We start from the raw sequence: 18,724 nt of genomic DNA on the forward strand, positions 1-18,724 counted from the left end.
TCAGCGTTCGCTCGAACTGATTTGCTGAAATCAAAACAGGGATGATAATAGATGAGCGCCAGCCAACGAGAGCTGTTTGCGCATTAGCTCCGCCCACTGCCGAGAAACCGGCATATCTTCTGCTTGTTCTTAAAAGCTGAATAATTCTAAATGAGCTCTGTTATTTTGACAGGAAAATACAACAAAGAATATGGTTTACATGTAGCGCGTCGATTCAGCATGGTTTGCAAGACTCTCGCTCTCTCTCTTTGCATTCTCACAGCGCTATCAGTAAAGCGGCGGCGAGTCGTGCGCCTTCACACTAGTTTACGGTACGTCAAATACAGGTGCGCTGCGTGCTACATACTGCGCATCCATTGAGTACATGACATGATCCATTGAGCGCATCCAAATAGTACAGATCGCTTGACGGAGAGCGAAACTCTCAAGCCCTCAGTCAGCGTGTTTATCGAGTGAAAATCTGTGTTGAACGCCTCTCACACACATACTGGTGTGTAAAATCGAAGAATTTATTAGCCAATGGCTAATGTTAGACATTATTTAGTCGCCCAGAGTAAGATTTAGTAGCATATGCGAGTGATTTACTCGCAATGTAGAGGGTTGTTCAAGCATACTATCAGATAGTGACTGTGTGAAATATTGGACAACTCAACAAAACACAAGTACAAGCTGACGCATCCACACCCACAAAACCTTTTCAGCGGTATTAAAAGAGGGAACTGGGAACAATGTGGTCAGGATTATTTTGGCACAATAGTTGTATCCCTACCAACATTAGCATTAGGCCAGAGGTTGCTTTTAGATTGGGAATTTATGCACAGTGAACAAAGTTGCCTGAGCAGCTCTGACATCCTGTTTTTGTTACATCTTCATTTAATGAAGTACTGCATAAATGACTATCAGTGGAGAAAAATATATTTAAATATGTCCTGTATTACAGAAAATACACTTAAGATTTTAAACAAAAGAGTGAGCAGGAAAGGAAGTCAGGCTTGTTTTACTTGCTTTTCATAGCAAAGAAAACTTACAATTATGTAAGTTCACAATAAAAAGTCAGACTCCAAAGATTTGCATGGAATGAACTTATGTATTATGCTAAAACGCATTGGCTAATAGTTTTCTACAGACATAACACAGAATAAAGGAGAGTGCATTAAATATGTACTATAATTATATATGTGAGATGAAAGGGAAGTGACAAAGAAGAAAGAGTACAAAATATATATTAATTGATAAAAGGCAAAGTATTCCTTGAAGAAAGAAATAATCAATAAAAAAAATGTCAGGCTATAAACAAAATAAATCTCAAAACTATAGATATGAGGGTGTATAAAACAAAATAAAACAAAACCAAAAAAAATAACAGAAAATATAAATGTTATCAACGTATTATTAATTAGTTAAATTATTATAAAATGCTATATATTTTACATATTCTAATTAATTATTTTAATTACAATTTTAAGCAAGTAACACAAATTTGATAAAAAATAGAATATTTTTACTGTTGATTTTAGTTGTTGTTAATTTATTATTATGTAAAAACAAGATAAGCCAGAAAGCACCCAAGGCTGCTGACCTCTGCTGATCCGTTGTTTTTCCCCTGACAGGATGCCTGGAGTATCGATGATACTGATGCTCTCCAAGACGGGGTTGTTTAACTGAGCACACGTAAACCTGCGTGGAGAAAGAGAGAGTGTCATGTAGAAGAGACCGTAACAGGTTTGGTGAGATCTGAGGCCAAAATATTACACCACTCTCTTTACCCTCTTTTTCTCATTGTCTACAAGAATACTATAGAGATCAAAAGTAAAAATGTTTGACAAACAGATTTTATTAACATTAATATTTAAATCACATTTGTGGAACAATTGCCCAATTTTATTAAAACCACAGGAAAATGTTACTTTCTTGTGTAACATATATGCTTCAATCAGCATGAGATCGGGACTGAAGTTGAAATCTCAAGAACATCGGTCTCATTCAGTAATAACATGAAATGAACTTTGCTTATACGAAGATGTGGATTTGTTTACGGTGATTAACAGTCTTTCTCCCTGTCAGCCTACAGCACTGCCCAACCGCCTGCTAATACACATATGCGAATCTCTGTTACAAGACTGAAGCTTACAGCTAGAACTTTCTTAATGAAGCACAGAAACCACTAGAGTGAAGTAGTGCTGTCAAACAATTAATCGCATCCAAAATAAAAGTTTTTGACAACATAATACATGAGTGTGTACTGTTTTGTTTATATAGGAAATATATTTATATATAATATAAAATATAATAATATAAATATATATACACATGTAAATATTTTCAAAAAATATACTGTATGTGTGTGTATTTATATATACATAATAAATACACACACACATATTATATAAACAAAAACTTTTATGTTTTTAAATGTGATCAGTCATGATTATTTGTTGCCCAGCACTAATTAAAATATTTTAATACGAAAAAAAATTCCGCTTTTGTGAACTTCCATTAAATGTTGAGTGATGACAGATACAAATCATTAAATAAGAGCAGTGTCCCAAGACAATGAATGATCGTGAAACTACTCTAATGGCTAAATGAAAAGCATTTTAAATTAATTGCAGTATTTACATTGTTGCATATAGGCAAAATGCGTAATTTCTGCGTCATTAGCTGCATAAAATGGAATTGCAATCTGTTTGTTTGAGCAGCCAGAACCTTTTTTAATAGTTGTGTTTGAGTCCCTCAGTTGTCCTCAGTGTGAAAGGATGGATCTCAAAATCATAGTCACTGCTGAAAAGGGTTCAAATATGCAAAAGATGATCAAAATCTGAAGATTTTTCGGGACCTGGAGGATTTTTCTGAAGAATATTGGGCAGTTTAACTGTTCAGGACAAACAAGTGACTCATGAACAACTATCACTAAACAAAAAACACAGCTGTGGATCATTCAGCTAACAACACAGCATTAAGAGTCACTTAATGACTACAGTTTTTGACAGTCACTTTTGAACGGGGTCATTTTTATAAATTCATCTATTTTCTCCTGTGGACTATATTGTGAACATCTTTTATGTGAAATATCTTATTCTGGTCCGTACTAAATAAACAATAACATGAATTTTGTATGATCCCTCTTATTTCGGTGAAATAATTAACATTTTGCAGATTCTGCAAGCTGCATGTAAACTTTTGACTGTATAATAGGTTTTAGAATCGAAGCTATTGTATTTATAAAATTCACGGGGCAGGGGTTGAAAACCAGCTCCTGAGTGTTGCACGGTTTCCACATGTGGCAAAGTGGTCAGGTAGGGGAAGCTACCAATAACAACGGACACAAATCCTATAGTTGACCACGCACCCGGAATATACCGGGACACAACAGCCCTATGCAAGGGCACACAGGTTCATTACCAAAGGCAGGGTGAGCATGGAGACATGGACAAGGTATAAACATTAAGCAGTTTATTTATATACACAAAAATGAGACATTTTTCCATAGCCAATCAGCAGTAAGGGGCGTGTCTACTCGTGATGTGGAGGAGAGCGTGCTCAGTGCACAGGACGGATATTAGCGAGCCGAGCGACAGAAAGATAGAGATGGCGGATAAAAAACAAAAGAGGAAAACATCTGCGGAACAAAAGGCGGCTTAAGGCAATGAGGCAAGAAGTAGGACCCGTGTAAATATTGGAGCAGCTTTCCAGCGCTGGAGAGAACTCAAGGAGCGGAAGGCCTGCGATCGGACACCGAGGTTGCTTTTTTTCTTCTCGATAGGTGAGTAACACCGTGTCTGCGCCGCAACAACTAAAGTCTGTAGTACACTGGACGCGACAAAGCGACCGTTGAAAATCATTTGATTATTTTGAATGCGATTAATCACGATTAATCGTTTGACAGCACTAGAGTGAAGCTGTTTCCCACAGACATCAAAAACAAGACACATATAGAATTAGGACATAGGTTTCTCTCTTAAAAAAAGCACTATTTACTCAAAATATACCAATAGCAATTTCTCTCCAATGGTTTTGTCATTTTTTAAGCTTGTTTAAGGGCAAAACTTTGACATAGGCCATAAGGGACTGCAAAACTGGATGTTAAAGAAAACTGACAAAAACCCAAGGAAGCTTTATGATTACATTTCATTGTATTTACTGTTTGACAATGCTCTTCTGTGTCATCTAATAACAAACTTTAAGAAATTTGGATGATTTGGAAATTTTGGAAATTTGGATGAGAACAGAACATGCAACACTAAAGCAGCTCACCCACCCTTTTCCACCAGGCCAAAAGAGTTTCCTGGAAGACGCAATGTCACTGCAGCGTAAGGTTTCATAAAAAATGTAATACTTAGTTACTGAAAAATAACTAAGTATTCCTTTCAGAAAGACAAAACGTGCTGAACAGTCTGCACTATTCAGAACAAATTGCCTGTCATGCAAAACAGGAATTTCTCAAATTTGAATATGTACGCGAGTTTCACATTTTGAAATATTCAGAGGTCTGAAAATGGAACCAGTTTACACAGCTTTTATAATCCATAATTTCACAATGACCACAGATAATCACCAACACTAAGAGTGGAAAAAAGGGAAATATCTTTAGAATGAAACAGCATTATTATTACTATGTTTTATGGTTCTCTGTTTGGGACCAAATATTTAATTCTCCTGCCATCAGCCTTGAACTTTTTAAACAAGCATATGGCAGAGTGCTGGTAATCCCAGCCTGCTTCAATCCGCTTGAGTAGACTCAACATCTGACACCACCCAGAAATCTGCTCCAGTTATTTTACAGGGAATGTGGAAGTTGTTCAGGCTGGCATCACATAACATCACACATGTACTGCACGTGGGCTAAATGTCCTGGTTAGGTGTTGCCTCATCTACTGTAACTGTGTGATAGTAGGTAAGTTACTTAAGACAAATAGGCTAACAGCTCAAGACACAAACAACCTGAAGAACATGGCCTGTGTGACACCTGGTCTCAGCATATGCCATGACTCGATCCAACACACACGGAAACTATGACACACAACTTTCTAGAAACGGAATAATGACTGAATTATTATGAGGTCATAATTAAAAACAAATGGATACTGAAAAGCTCCTTTTGTCTAAGCTACTAAAAATACATTAAAATGCAATTACTATCAAAAGGATTTAGACCTATGATGAACATTATTAGGCCTATATATTTATTTTTTCTTTAAAAAACTGTAACGCAATGATGTTATAGAATATTCTAGATTATTATTGTTATTTTATTCGCCACGATTCTGTTTACAAAAGTCAGTGTGACATTACCAACATGCAAAAAACAAAAAAAAACAATCTGTTGCCATGTGACAGAAAAAACATAAAACAGAGGACCCATTTAGACCCTCATGACTGTTTCAATGTTTATTAAAATAAAATAAATGCATATTATTATTATTATTATTATACAGTATTATATGTTATAAATTAATTATATGTTTCTGAAAATATCCGTAATTTAAAAAGCAAGTTTTGTTCAGCTCAAATAGAGCAACCCTACGAAATTAATTATATTTGTAATATACCTTTATACTTATTGGTTACACTATTTTACTTTTTAGATATTTGTAGAAAATCTACGAACTTTTGTTTTGTTTTTGTAATCAACAAATACAAAAATGACAAGAACGTGTTTTAAACTAGATCATCTCAATTTATCATTGGTTCATGTGTCAAACATTTGCCAGAGGTAAACATAACTGAAATGCTCGAGTCAGCAACTGCAGTTTTTCTACAATTCAAATGAAGTAACATGTCCTTGATTCACAAACATAAGTCGAGCCTTAGTTTAACCCATTCCACACCTGAAACTCCATATGCAGTCACAATTGAGCTTTTTATCAATGGATCCTTTATGTTACATGATAAATGGGTGTATTACCTATTGAGGAAAGCGTTTCCAAAGGCGTTGAGTTTTCGGAAAGGCTTTTTTGGATCCACAACCAGCGCATTGCCAGGTATCATGCCTTCCTGTTCGCCGTGCATAACCGCGATGAAGGAATCCGTCGTCGGCTCGGGGCCTATCCTCATCCCGGGGAAATCCTGCTCCATCAAATGCCTAATGAAGGTGGTCTTCCCGGTCGAGTACTGCCCCACCAGCAGCACCATGGGCTTGTTGTCAAAGTCAGCATCTTCTAAAGCCGGTGAATGGAAGTCGTGGAAATGATAGGTGTCCTCCAAAGGGAAGAGTTTGGTGCGGTAGAGGCGCTTCAGTCCCTCCGACACGTTTTGGAAAAGTTCTGGGTCTTTCTTTCCTTCTCGTTTAGACCAGCTAAACATGATGGTCGTTTACGACGATTCTAATGCGAGAGGAAAAGGCTTCTGCTTTCAAATGTTGGCCACAAACCCAGGCAACGTCCTGTGACTGTCGAAAGTTTGACTGTCCCACCCCTGCACAGTCACATCGAACGTTACGTAGCCTATTTTACGACTTGATCAAACCCCTGAACTATAATGCAACGGCAATATCAGAGATTGATGCAACACTCCTCTATGAATGCACGTCGCGTAAAGTTGCAGTAATTCTTATATAATCAGATCTCAATTTTCTACTTGTATCTAATCCGACTGCGGTTTGCATGCGGAAATTTAAATACTTCATAATAAAAGCCTCGGTTTTGCAAACACAAACATAGTAATTTATTCATGCTGGATTACCAAAAGTACTAATGTGAGGGAGGTAGCATTGGAGCATGCATAATAAATACATATTTGAAGTGAAATCACCAGATATGGAACATATAGAAACCCATTAAACACCAAAACTCTACGTAGCTCTGAGAAATTACGATTTTATTTCTGAACGTAGTTAATACGCATGTTTTCTATTTTTCTATTGGTCAGTATTTATTTCAATACTATTCTGTAAAACATGACAAAACAGATTCATTTTAAATAAAACGTAACAGCGTACAACCTAATAATTTTTCCCCCCTCCGAAATTATATATTTTCAAGGTAAAAAATATTTAACTTTCCGGAACATCAAGACGGCGAGAATATCAAGGTGTCTTTCTTAGGGTTAACTTACACCATTTGACTTGCATGTTCCATTTCAGCATTTACACCACTAAGACATTATTAAACCCCATTAAGGCATTAACACATTTTAATATACTTTTTTTTTTTTTAATCTTTAAAATATTGTGAAAAAAAATAAAACATCAGAAATTTAAAACGATTATAACAAAAAAAAATGTAAAAGCTAAATGTGTAGGGCGCATTCTACAGAACACTGATTAGACAACAGTGTGCTCAGTGGTAATTACATAGTAAACAGACATCTGAGTTGAACAAAACAAACGGATGTAATGGAATCGTTGCTTTATCTCAACTAAAGGAACGATTTGCCGCGACAGCACTCACATTGAAACTTATTTATTTATTGTTAAATAACACATATATCTAATTATTTCTAAATGCACAATTTTTTTTCATTTTTACAAACCATGTTTTTGTATGACCAGTGATGATGACGTAACAGTTACATATTTGTAAAGGTATACAGATGCATTATACATGATAATATACAGTTCTACGTGCAGGATAAGGCATCCCATAGGCACAACGCTTCCGTCACATGTGACTCTCTGCAGGTAACAGCTCCTCCACTGGCACTGCAGTACACTTCCACATGGAGTGGCTGTTACACCCAGTGAGCACCAGGAGCAGCTCTCAACACTTCCAATGCTTGTCCAATGTCCAACTAATTTGATTCTGTTAAAGATAAGAGATCCATGGTTAGAAGAGAAAAAAAAAACATTACCAATAAAATACCCTGCTTGTCTACAAATAGGCCTAGTCAAATGATTTGAAGGACAGAGAAAATATGCAGGTTTTGAATATGATGCTATTGCTATTTATTTAAACTGTAAATTTACCCCTTCATTTGCTAACCTCTTTCTTATAAAAAGTCAAGGACTTTGACATATTGAACTTTACCCACCTTGACTAGTATAAAGTTATAAAGTCGAATACAAATTAAGCAATCAAATCTTCCCTGTGTGCATTCTTACTTTGTTTAATACAATAAACATTAAAACATATTCTTTGTTGACTAGCTTACTACTATACTGAAGTATGTAGAAATGTTCACCCAGAGTCATTTGGTTACATTGTTCCCAACAACTAAACTGCACAAAGTATATACTATGCAAACTTTACAAAGTTGCATAAATACTAAATAAAGTACTAATGATAATTGTTAAAAATACTCACCCGTGTATCAAAATGCAGAAACTCAAGTTGAAGCAGCATGATGATCTATTAAAGCACACGCATGACAGGAAAAAGGGTGAATGAGAAAAGAGAGTAAAGAGTAGCATGCGTGATCTCTTGCCATTCAGAAGAAGAATGCCCCAGAGTAAGAGTGTTGCCAGATTAATTATTATACATTCATCCAATAAGTAACAAGTTTATGAAGCCCTTCCCATACTGCACTGTTTGCACATCCATCTGGGTAACATGTCTTCACCTTAAACACCTTGCAGAGTGAAAATGGACCCTGGACACTTCTGATGGGTTTATTTGTCATGCATTGTCCTTAAAATGAAACTGTTGCTTAAAGTTATGCAATTTCATGACATGTCATTTCAAAAGATATGGTTAATTGCAAATATATACGTCTTTTCTTTGTAGTGAAATATAGTGGATTCAGGTTGATTGGGACATTTTTTCCCCAGCCATCTCAATGGAAGAAAGTGCCCCAGTTATGAATTTACCCCTATTATACGGTAATATAGAACTACGATACACATAATAGTTGCTGGTGTTATCGTGTTTACATTTTATTGTGTCGTTTCACCCTTCTATAGTAGCTAATCATGTGGTAGTAGACCACACAGCACAGGTCTGGCCGCTCAGCAGCAGAGAAACCGAATTGGTCGTTGCGGCTTTCCGTAGATAGATGTGTGTGGAAGCAACCCAGTGCTGACAACAAATGTAAGTAGCTGTAGAACGACGTGCAGGGCTAATTAACGATGAAATGAAGTAAAAAATACCGTTCCTGATATACAAAAGCGCTATTACTTTATAAAGAAAATTCTTAAGCGTTCTCTAGAAGATGCTAGTTATGCAAAAGAATAATTAGCTGTTGCTGGACAGGCTGTTCAGTGTTAGCCTGCCAGCTAACTGAATTATCTATCAGTATAAATATAGGCTGCTGCCACACTTATTTTAATTATTTTATCAGTCAGATTTGATTATGTAGTGATGATATGATCATGTCAGCCAGAAGAGTAGAGTCAGTTAATCTTGCTGTTTCGAGCTGCAATGATTTTAGTATCTACCCAACTGTATGGCTGTTTTGTGAATAAAAATAAATGATAAAACATTTATAAAAAGCTTTTCTGAAAAAGTCTCAAACTCTTTAACTCCAAGGAAGCTTTCTGTTTTATATTTATTTTCTGTTTATCTGTAAGGTGTTGTTATAATGCGTTAATAAACTTATTTTCAGCACAATGGCTGAGTGCACTACGTTAGACAGTCTGCTGGAAATGGGCTTTGACAGAAACAGAGCGTAAGTGATGCTTTTTCTACAGTGACACTGATGTTTACACACTGATCCAGTACTTTCCCTCACCCAGTGATTGTTTTGTAGGGAGAAGGCAGTAGCACATACTGGAAACCAGGGCATTGAGAGAGCAATGGACTGGCGAGTCGTCATATTTCTTTTTAGGATATTGCAACTCAATCTGATAGCCAGTGATCATTATGCATTTTTATTGTATGGAAAAGAACAATAATTGTGCCAATTAAATATGTAATATTTAATTAACAAGAATCTTAATCAATTAAAAAAACGTTTTGGAAGTTGCATTTACAATTTCTTTTAACTGTACAGGTTAATGGAGCATGAGAATGATCCAGATATAAATGAGCCTTATGTTCCACCTGCTGGAAATACTCTCGGCACCACAGAAGTACAGAGCCAGTCTCCTACAGAAACTTCTGAATGTATGTTCTTCTGATGCTCCTCACTTTCAATTTCATGGAAACATTATTGTCATCGTTTCATCACCCAACACAAAATGTTACTTTCTTTTCATTTGTGTCTGTAACCAAAACAAAAAACAGCCACTGAAGTTGCTGAGCAAATAGGAGATGCCAAATCACCTATAACAGAAGAAGAAAGGATGGAACAAGTAAAACGGTTTGTGCTTTGTGCAGCTGACCTTAAAATGTATTACCGTAAAAAGCACACATTTAAAAGCTGATGAAAAGTATTGCTTTCCCCCCACAGACTGGAGGAGTTGATGAAGGCGAGACAGGAGGAGAGGAGAGAGAGAGAGCGAAAAGAGGAAATAGAAAGAGAAAAGCAGAGAAGGAAACAGGGCCAAGAACTGCTGCAGGTTAAACAGAAGCTTCAAGATGATGAGATGAAAAAGCTAGCGGATCAGCGCATGAGAGAGAAGATGGAGGACAGGCTTGCCAAGTAAGACGAACAGGGATGCAATGCCCGTTTAACTTTGATCAGGCACTTTCAGTAGTTTTCACTTGAATTCAATGGTTCTTATTCTTTTTACAGCATTTAGCCAATGCTTTTACTCAAAGCAACTTAAATCACAAATTGCAAAATCATGCAATTTGTCAAAGAGCCAACAGTGGTCGTTGTAATAGCAGGTTTATTAGGCAACTAGATTGGGAAGCAAGCTAGAGAAGAGGAGGAATGCAGAGAAGATTCTTCCGTTCTCTACCTGATAAAGTAATTTGCAGCTTGGCATAACTATACAAATGTATATTCATTATAAAAATGCCAATGGAGTTATAAGACTTTTATTCATTTACATTACTTTTCCAGGTCTAGAAATTCTACTTTTAAAATTAAAAAGTTACAGTTTATGAAAATAATTGGCTCTTTATAGAAAAACCCCTAAAAAAATAGGGGCCCCTAGTCGAGAACCACTAGTAATAACCTGTGATCCTTTCTCAGGCAGCGAGTTAAAGAAAAGATTGCACGAGACAGAGAGGAGAGGGCACGAAAGGTATTAATTAATGCTTTTACTTTGCCCACTTCACATTACTACTGGTATCTTGTGTGCCTGCCTACTAGTATATCAAGTATATAAATAATAAATAAAAAAACCTCTGCAGTTTGGAGGCGGTTCATCAAGCACGGGTTTGTCATCTCCACCCTCTGAAGCCCCTCTGCAGTCTCCACCTGAGAACCAAGGGGCTCCTCCTGCTAAGAAAGACTATGATGACTGTCGGATACAGGTACTGGCACAAAATCAAGCCACCTTTCACTCATAACACATTAGTCAGTGTCCAAGTAGACCTGAGGGTCCAGGATGATGTTGAATTAAATAGAAACCATTTTTAAGGTACTTTAATGATGAATGATTCCACAAATATATATATATATATATATATATACATATAAAGTCAAACTCCTCTCTTACCCTCCCTTGGTCATAAGGTGCGTCTTCTAGATGGATCCACCTTGAGCACTGTCTTCAAGGCTCAGGAACCTCTGGCTGCTGTTAGAGTCTATATTCAGATGAACGGGGAAAATGGACAGGATTTCAACCTCATCACCCCGTATCCCAGACGTGTGTACACAGATCTAGACATGGAAAAACCTCTTTGTGAGCTGGGTAAGAATTTATAGAAGGTTGATGTTGACTAGTGATATAGAACTAAAATGATCACAGTTCTTTGTCTCTGAGGAATTAATTTTTATCTTCAGAATTTGTGCTTAACATCTGGCATTTATGGATCTTTTGTTTTATTTGACAGGTTTGGTGCCTTCTGCCGTCCTTGTGGTTACCAAGAAATGAAGCAAAATAATGATAGAAACAAGCTGTTCTTCCAGACGTCAGTGCAAGATCAAACGCATTCTCTATGGAGACTATGAATCAGTGGACTGCTACTGTAATGATTCCACTTAAAGCGCCAAACATGCAATGAATTGATCAATAATTTCATTAAACGTAAACCTGTTGATACTGCTTAATAAAGGGTCAAGTGAGTTTTCACAATGATGAACATTGAGAAAGTAGTGTTAGCTTTCTGTTTTGCCACATGGAAAAAAGACATTTTCACCAATAAAATCGTACTCATCTTAGTTTTATGATTTGAATTTTATATTGGCGTTGGAAGTAAAGGCAAAATCTGTAAACAAGCAGAAGCTTCTGAACATTGCATATACAGTGACTATTAGCTCTTAAAATATTCAATATCAAGAATTGAAAAAGGGTTTAAAAACCTTTAACATATCAGTGATAATAGTAGCTTGTATCAGAATTGCACATATATCATATCAAATTACCTTTACTATGTGATGCAGTGGTTCCTAACCTTCTGATAAATGCACACAGATTGTTTATATACATTAATAATACATTTAATATTAATGATATATTAATAATAGTTTAATAAAAAAAATGAAGGCCCCTGGCTGAGAACCCTAGATGTAAAGCATTAAAAAAGATGACTATGAAAGTCTCTTCAACATCGGTGCAAAGTCAATGAAGTAAAAACTTTACAACACATCTGAATTTTAAAAAATGTTTTGGGTGTATTATAATTTATTAAAATTATAAGATGGTGACTGCACAATAAACGTAATTTTAAACATTTTAAAATAACTTCGTACAAAATGGTCAACAGAAAAATGTTCACAATACATTTCAAGGAGTCAATAAATTGACTTATTTCACAGATAAATTACTTAAAAAGCATGAACAGGTATATATATATCTACAAATGCATTTTAGGATGTAAGGTGGTACTTAGTACAAAAAACTCGGGGAAAGAAAGGGTAACATCCTTTAAAAACATAATAATAGGTTTGTACATTTTATCTCTCACTTCTGACACTGGCTCAAGTTACACACTGCTGCGGCTTTTGGAGGATTGAGGATGTGTGAGTGGATCACATGAAGCAGCACCCCAGACCTCCGTTTTTGAAGGGACTTAGCTGGGAGGGTAGTATTGATTGTACTGGTTCCACGGGTTCTGGTAGCTGCCATACCCTCCATACTGTTGCTGCTGAGACACAGGGACAATATTTGTATACAATACACATTTTAAATCAAGATGCATTGCGTTTAATCTTTTAAAGCTTTAACTGCCTCCTGCTGGGTAAATGCAGTGCTTTAACAATACAACGTAAATGTGCCATTCAATCCTTTACCTGGTACCAGCTGCCATAACTCCCATATGGTCCACTCATGTCTCCGCCCATCATAGAGGGAGGTGGTGTTGTCATGGGAACATGAGGCATTGTGGGTGGAGCCGTCTGTGGCACTGTCAAGGCAGATGCATCATCCATTTTGCTCATCTTTTCTGTCTCATCGTTATCGCTTTAGGAAAAACAAACGCACATTTAAAAAGCTTTCACAAAACGAAATGTCAAAAGGAGATCTATGGGTTTGTTCTTTTGAGCTCACCCTTTCTCTGCTTGTATCTTTGCATCATGTTCCTTCAGCAGTTTCTGGTGCTCCTCATACATGCTCAACACACTGACAATATACAAGACAAATGTTAAGGAACATTTAAGTAAACTCAGTAATAATAATACATTTGTAATGTAACATAATATACATGTTTTATCACTTGTGTGAAGCTACCCAGAATGGTTTGAATTAATTCTGACCTCTGTACTGTGGTCCCAAAGTCCTCAGCAAATTGCAGACCACGTTGGGAGAAAAGGATTTTGGTCTTTGGGGAGAGAGGAGCAGCAAGGGCTTTGGCCACACACTGCAGAATCCCACCTCCATTAGCCCGCAGGTCACCTGACATCTCCAGCTCCAGAAGGTTGTGATACAATCTACCGTTATCCTGAGGATCAGAATCCAAGAGTCATCAAATATTGGTTTTGTGGTGCATCATATTGTGATAATTTTCTGTAATACCACTCAAAAGTTTGGGGTCGTTACGATTTTTTTTTTTTGAAAGAAGTCTCTTATGTTCACCAAGACTGCATTTATTTCATCAAAAATACGGTAAAAACAATAATATTGTAAAATTGTCGCCTTGGAATTCTAAGGTTCTATGTGACATTTTTGTCAAAATTGAGTTATTCACATATTCTTATTCTGACACAACTTGTTTACATTATGTGAGGTTTCTTTTGTAAGCTGTGTACATTTTGGGCCTTTTTTTAGAAAAGAAAAAGGGTTCTATCTACAGAAGTCTATGGAACGCAAAAACCTTGAAGCTCAATATCTCAAAACTGCTTGGAATGCAGATAGAACTTTCCAATTCCAAGGTGGCGAAATGTTAGTAAAATATAAAATAACTGTTTTCTTTATATTTTTTATATTCTGTGATGGCGAAGCTGAGTTTTCAGTGTCACATTATCCTTCAGAAATCATTTCTTCTCTTTATTATTAGTGGTGAAAACAGTTATGTTGATTGTTCCCTCTAAGCTGCACGCATGCGGGGCTGCACAATTCTTACATTGTGACTGCAGAAGAAATAACGCACAGGACAGAGGCAAAAAATGTGTTGTAGTAGTGTGCAAACTCTACTACATGGGGATGTTTTAGGTAACTAAAAGAATTCACATGTTCACGTTGTTTGAAATGATTTATTTAAAATATTTGTTTTTATATTATATTATATAATCCTAATAAATAACTGACCTCAAAAAGGGAATTCATGAGCAATAACTGCTTCATTTTTTCATATTAGCTATATTATATTATATTATAAAAGAATTTAACTGTTCTGCATGATTGTTCTGAATTATTTTTAATACAATTTCCTGGTAAGTAACAGCACTGTAAAAAACTGTTTTCTCAAGTAACCTAAAATGTGCATCATTTAGTTACATCAAGGGTCAAATCAAATATAAATAGCACATTAAAGTTAAACGTTACACACTTTTTTGGTTGTGTGCTGTACAGGTCTGGTATGAAGAATGTATGAAATGTCTGGGGTTGTGACATTGGTTATGCTGCTTAATATTTTTGTGGAAACAGTGATTCTTTAATGAATAGAAAGTCCAAAAGAACTATTTATCTGAAATAGAAATATTTTGTAACATTATAAATGTCTTTACAGTCACTTTTGCTCAATTTAATGCATATTTGCTGAATAAACGCATTCTTTTTTTTTTTTTTTATCTTACTGATGCCAAACTTTCGGATGGTAGTGTGTATAAAATGTCAAACACTGGTGTTTTACCGGACTCAGCTCTATGGCTTCCTGTAGAACAGTGCGGGCCCTGGAAGGGCTCTTGCACAGCTTGTGAAGAAAGCGAGCCAGTTTGATGGAGTAGAAGGCATGGAGTTGGGGGTTGTCTTTACTCTTCTCCACCGCCTCCTTCAGCAGTGCCTCTGCCACATCCAAACGTCCTGCTCTCCGCTCCAGACCCACTCTTCTCAGACGCACCGCGGCCAAACCGGGCACCGTCATCTCAAGTGATTCTAGAATACGCTGTGCCTCAGTAATATTACCTATGGAAGGGAAAAGAAATCATGTAATGTACACATTCTGCAGTAGCCGAAACAAATCCACATTTCTATGAAGTATGTTTTAGATTTTAGGCTAGTCTATTTTTTCTATGCTAAACTTATTGTCTCACCATGTTTTTCCTCAAACAAGGCCCACTGAAGGTGGATGCTGTGTTTGTACGGAAGATGGATTTCACAAGCTCTGCGGTGCACATTACGCACCTCCTCCAGCCCGTGTGGTGCCAGGTAATGCACAAACTGTAACACACACAAATAGCTTACAAAATGCAACAAAAACGTCAACAATATTATAAAACAGATCATCATGATCTTTAATAACTGGTTGTTGGATCTCCCATCTATACTTACTTTATTCCAGAATTCCTCATAGAGTGCACAAGCAATGAGACAGCGTTCAAACAGAATTAGTACTCTCTTGTGCCCAGCTACACACTCTTGTTTTGAGCCTTCATGGCCTTCCACAGCCACCCCTTCAGCATCCACTGCTGCTGTTTCAGCTTCTGCAATCTCCCAATCCAGATAGCTCTGCCAGGCTTTCAGCTGGGCTCTATCCAGAGGCTTCACATGGAAATAAGGCCTTTTAATCTAGGAAAAAAGGAGAGAAGGAATCAAGCAACAGGAAGGTAAATTGACAGAAACACTTCACACACAACCCATAAACAGTTAAAGTTTGGGTCAGCAAGATTTTTAGATATTTTTGAAAGTCTCTTTATTCAATTACAATTATTACAATTTTAAATCGCAGTTTTTATTTTGAGAGCATAATATTTTAGTGGAAAATGTTTTTTTTTACAGCAATCTATTCATCTATTTGACAGAAAGGTCAAAAGAACCACATTTATTTGAAATAGAATTTTTGTAACAATGTAAATGATCAATTTAACACATACTTGCTGAATAAGAGTATTCATTTCTTTCCCCCCAAAAAATGTATATACGACATCAGCCAAATCTGGTGGGTTAGTTAGTTATTTTTATAGATAACATCAGTGTTTCCTCAACCTCTATGAAGCACCTTTCTGAGAAACTTACAGCATCTTCAAAGTTCCATCTCTTCCTGACTTCTGCTTCATTTTGTTGGTACAATTCCTCTCTGCTGGCCATTAGGAGCTCCTGCATCTTCTGCACTGCTTCTTCCTGCATAAAAACATGTTAAAGATTGAAACGATAATCTCTAGAGTGTCACATCAATTGAAGAAAACCTTCTATTACAGATGAAAAAGTGAGTTACCGTGTCCTTGCCATTGTCTGCAGGCTCTTCCTCCCCAGGCGGTCTCTCTTCTTCTTCAGCACTGATATCAGATCTCTCTTTTTTGGCTTGAATCTGGCTCTGTTTGTACTCATTCCTCACCTTACTGTACTCCTCAGGGGACAGGACGTCCTGAGGCGGGTGGGAGGTTAGGTGAGCTTTCAGTCTGACAGAAGAGACAGAAATTCAGAGAACATCAGCCTTGTTCAATGTAAGAGTCATCATGATTTTTATGGACTCTGAAAGCAAAAGAATTTTTGTGATATTTTGGTGATCTGGATTTGATGTGCTTAAATGCAGGTGTCTGACAGTTTACCAATTAGGCTTTTGTTGATGCATTCAGCTGCATCTAAATATAAAGGGGGAAAGAGATCACAGAATATGAGCGTGAGAAGAAATGGTAACAAATTCTCACAAATCCATGCGTGTGTGTGTGGTATGTGGATTATGTGCCTCAAATCTGAGGAGTTGTGCGAGGAAAAAAAAAATATGTTAACACATATAACATATGATCTATGTGTATAGCGTACTTTTCATAATGTGTGTTGTAGAGCTGTGTGGGGACCCTCAGTACTCGGTCATAGACGCTGGTAATGAAATTCAGGTTGCCCTGCTCCTTCTCCCACTCGGCGTACAGATCCCACAGCCTGTCTGAATGGAAGTCCCAGCCAGCGGCTGCAACTGCCTCCTCAAACACACTGAGCAAAGGACAGGACATTACTTTTCATGTTATATTGTTTCTTGAAATGTTTTATTGCTGTAAAGAATAATGTTTCAAGTTACCATGAAATCAAAATTGATTTTTTTTAAGATAAGTTTTAACGAAAGTCTGGAATACCCTCACAACTTTTCAAATCTGAACAGATTTTAAAACACTAGGCATCATATACTTGTCAACTTGTAAATGATTACAGAGAAAAACTGGACATCCTACACTAAATGACTGAGGATAACAGACTACCACGCCTTCAGATTGTTCTGAACACAACAAACTAATGCAGAAACAAACCTCATTGCCAGGATATGCATGACAAATTAAAACCAAGTGTGTTGTAAAATCGATTAAAAATATCAATCATGTTTGATATCCTTTGAGAGGACGAATTCATAGCCTGATGCAAAAAACACAAAACACTTCTAACTAGTGTCGCAACTAGTGTCAACTTGTACAGTCTGTTAATTGGGGCAATAATCTGAGTAAAAATTATGCAGTGTATTGCAGCCTTAATTGTGCATATTTGCTTTAACTGTTAAGGAGAATAACTGTATTGTTAAAAGTATTAAAGGGATAGTTCACCCAAAAGTGAAATCTCTGTCATTAATTACTCACCCTCATGTCGTTCCAAACCCGTAAGACCTTTGTTCATCTTTGGAACACAAATTAAGATCTTTTTGATGAAATCCAGGAGCTCTCAGACCCTCCAAAGACAGCAAGGGTCCTAACACGAGGTCCAGAAAGGTAGTAAGAACATCCTTAAAATAGTCCATGTGACATCAGTGGTTCAACTGTAATTTCATAAAGCTACGAGAATACGAGAATAACAACTTTATTCAATAATTCTTCAACAATTCTACCTTTCTGGACATTGATTGTGGTAGGACCCTTGCTGTCTATGGAGGGTCAGAGAGCTCTTGGATTTCATAAAAAATATCTTAATTTGTGTTCCAAAGATGAACAAAGGTCTTACAGGTTTGGAACGACACGAGGGTGAGTAATTAATGACAGAATTTTCATTTTTGGGTGAACTATCCCTTAAGACAGTGTTTCCCAACCAGGGTGCCGTCTGTCAAGAGCAGGGGTGCCGTGTAAAAAAAAATTTGTTTAATATTTTTAAATTGCTAAAATGTTCAAAAAAGCATCTATTATATAATATCCATTTCTGATGTCACCAATAATACGAGTCGCTCCACTCGTATACCGTTCATGCGAATCGAAACAGCAAAGTCCACTCAAAAATTGAGCCGACAGGAAACATCGATGTAGTACAGTATTGTTTCTGTCTGCAATAGCCCTACTGTGTTGTAACATG

At 36.7% G+C, this 18,724-nt stretch overlaps 3 protein-coding genes across 4 annotated transcripts in view; 1 reads left to right on the forward strand and 2 right to left on the reverse strand.

The window, feature by feature from the left end:
* The window catches only part of LOC107680654 (EH domain-containing protein 1-like), an 11,504-nt gene extending 4,792 nt beyond the window's left edge, over window positions 1–6,712 (reverse strand). The window contains exons 1-2 of the mRNA XM_016476651.1: window positions 5,906–6,712; window positions 1,580–1,677 (exon numbers count right to left, since the gene is read on the reverse strand). Coding sequence (XP_016332137.1) covers window positions 1,580–1,677; window positions 5,906–6,303 — 496 coding nt within the window. The 5' untranslated portion in view covers window positions 6,304–6,712. The remainder of the gene's footprint in view (window positions 1–1,579; window positions 1,678–5,905) is intronic.
* Window positions 6,713–8,867: 2,155 nt separating this feature from the next.
* ubxn1 (UBX domain protein 1) lies at window positions 8,868–12,094 on the forward strand. Its single transcript, XM_016476618.1, has 10 exons — window positions 8,868–8,963; window positions 9,478–9,540; window positions 9,622–9,675; window positions 9,865–9,977; window positions 10,098–10,173; window positions 10,264–10,455; window positions 10,954–11,005; window positions 11,115–11,237; window positions 11,440–11,617; window positions 11,760–12,094. The coding sequence occupies exons 2-10, from the start codon at window positions 9,482–9,484 to the stop codon at window positions 11,798–11,800; spliced, it is 888 nt and encodes a 295-aa protein (XP_016332104.1). The 5' UTR covers window positions 8,868–8,963; window positions 9,478–9,481; the 3' UTR covers window positions 11,801–12,094.
* Window positions 12,095–12,535: 441 nt separating this feature from the next.
* The window catches only part of LOC107680627 (pre-mRNA-processing factor 39-like), a 9,766-nt gene continuing 3,577 nt past the window's right edge, over window positions 12,536–18,724 (reverse strand). The window contains exons 5-14 of one of the 2 annotated variants that reach the window (XM_016476617.1): window positions 17,225–17,392; window positions 16,677–16,860; window positions 16,478–16,582; window positions 15,794–16,030; window positions 15,556–15,682; window positions 15,156–15,427; window positions 13,621–13,805; window positions 13,415–13,486; window positions 13,159–13,327; window positions 12,536–13,010 (exon numbers count right to left, since the gene is read on the reverse strand). In XM_016476617.1, coding sequence (XP_016332103.1) covers window positions 12,939–13,010; window positions 13,159–13,327; window positions 13,415–13,486; window positions 13,621–13,805; window positions 15,156–15,427; window positions 15,556–15,682; window positions 15,794–16,030; window positions 16,478–16,582; window positions 16,677–16,860; window positions 17,225–17,392 — 1,591 coding nt within the window. In that variant the 3' untranslated portion in view covers window positions 12,536–12,938. Of the gene's footprint in view, window positions 13,014–13,158; window positions 13,328–13,414; window positions 13,487–13,620; window positions 13,806–15,155; window positions 15,428–15,555; window positions 15,683–15,793; window positions 16,031–16,477; window positions 16,583–16,676; window positions 16,861–17,224; window positions 17,393–18,724 lie in introns of both variants that reach the window. The other variant, XM_016476616.1, reaches the window with a different exon arrangement.

The sequence above is a fragment of the Sinocyclocheilus anshuiensis genome, unplaced genomic scaffold (genome assembly GCF_001515605.1).
Source record: "Sinocyclocheilus anshuiensis isolate Anshui unplaced genomic scaffold, SAMN03320099.WGS_v1.1 scaffold328, whole genome shotgun sequence".
NCBI classification, from domain to species: Eukaryota; Metazoa; Chordata; class Actinopteri; order Cypriniformes; family Cyprinidae; genus Sinocyclocheilus; species Sinocyclocheilus anshuiensis.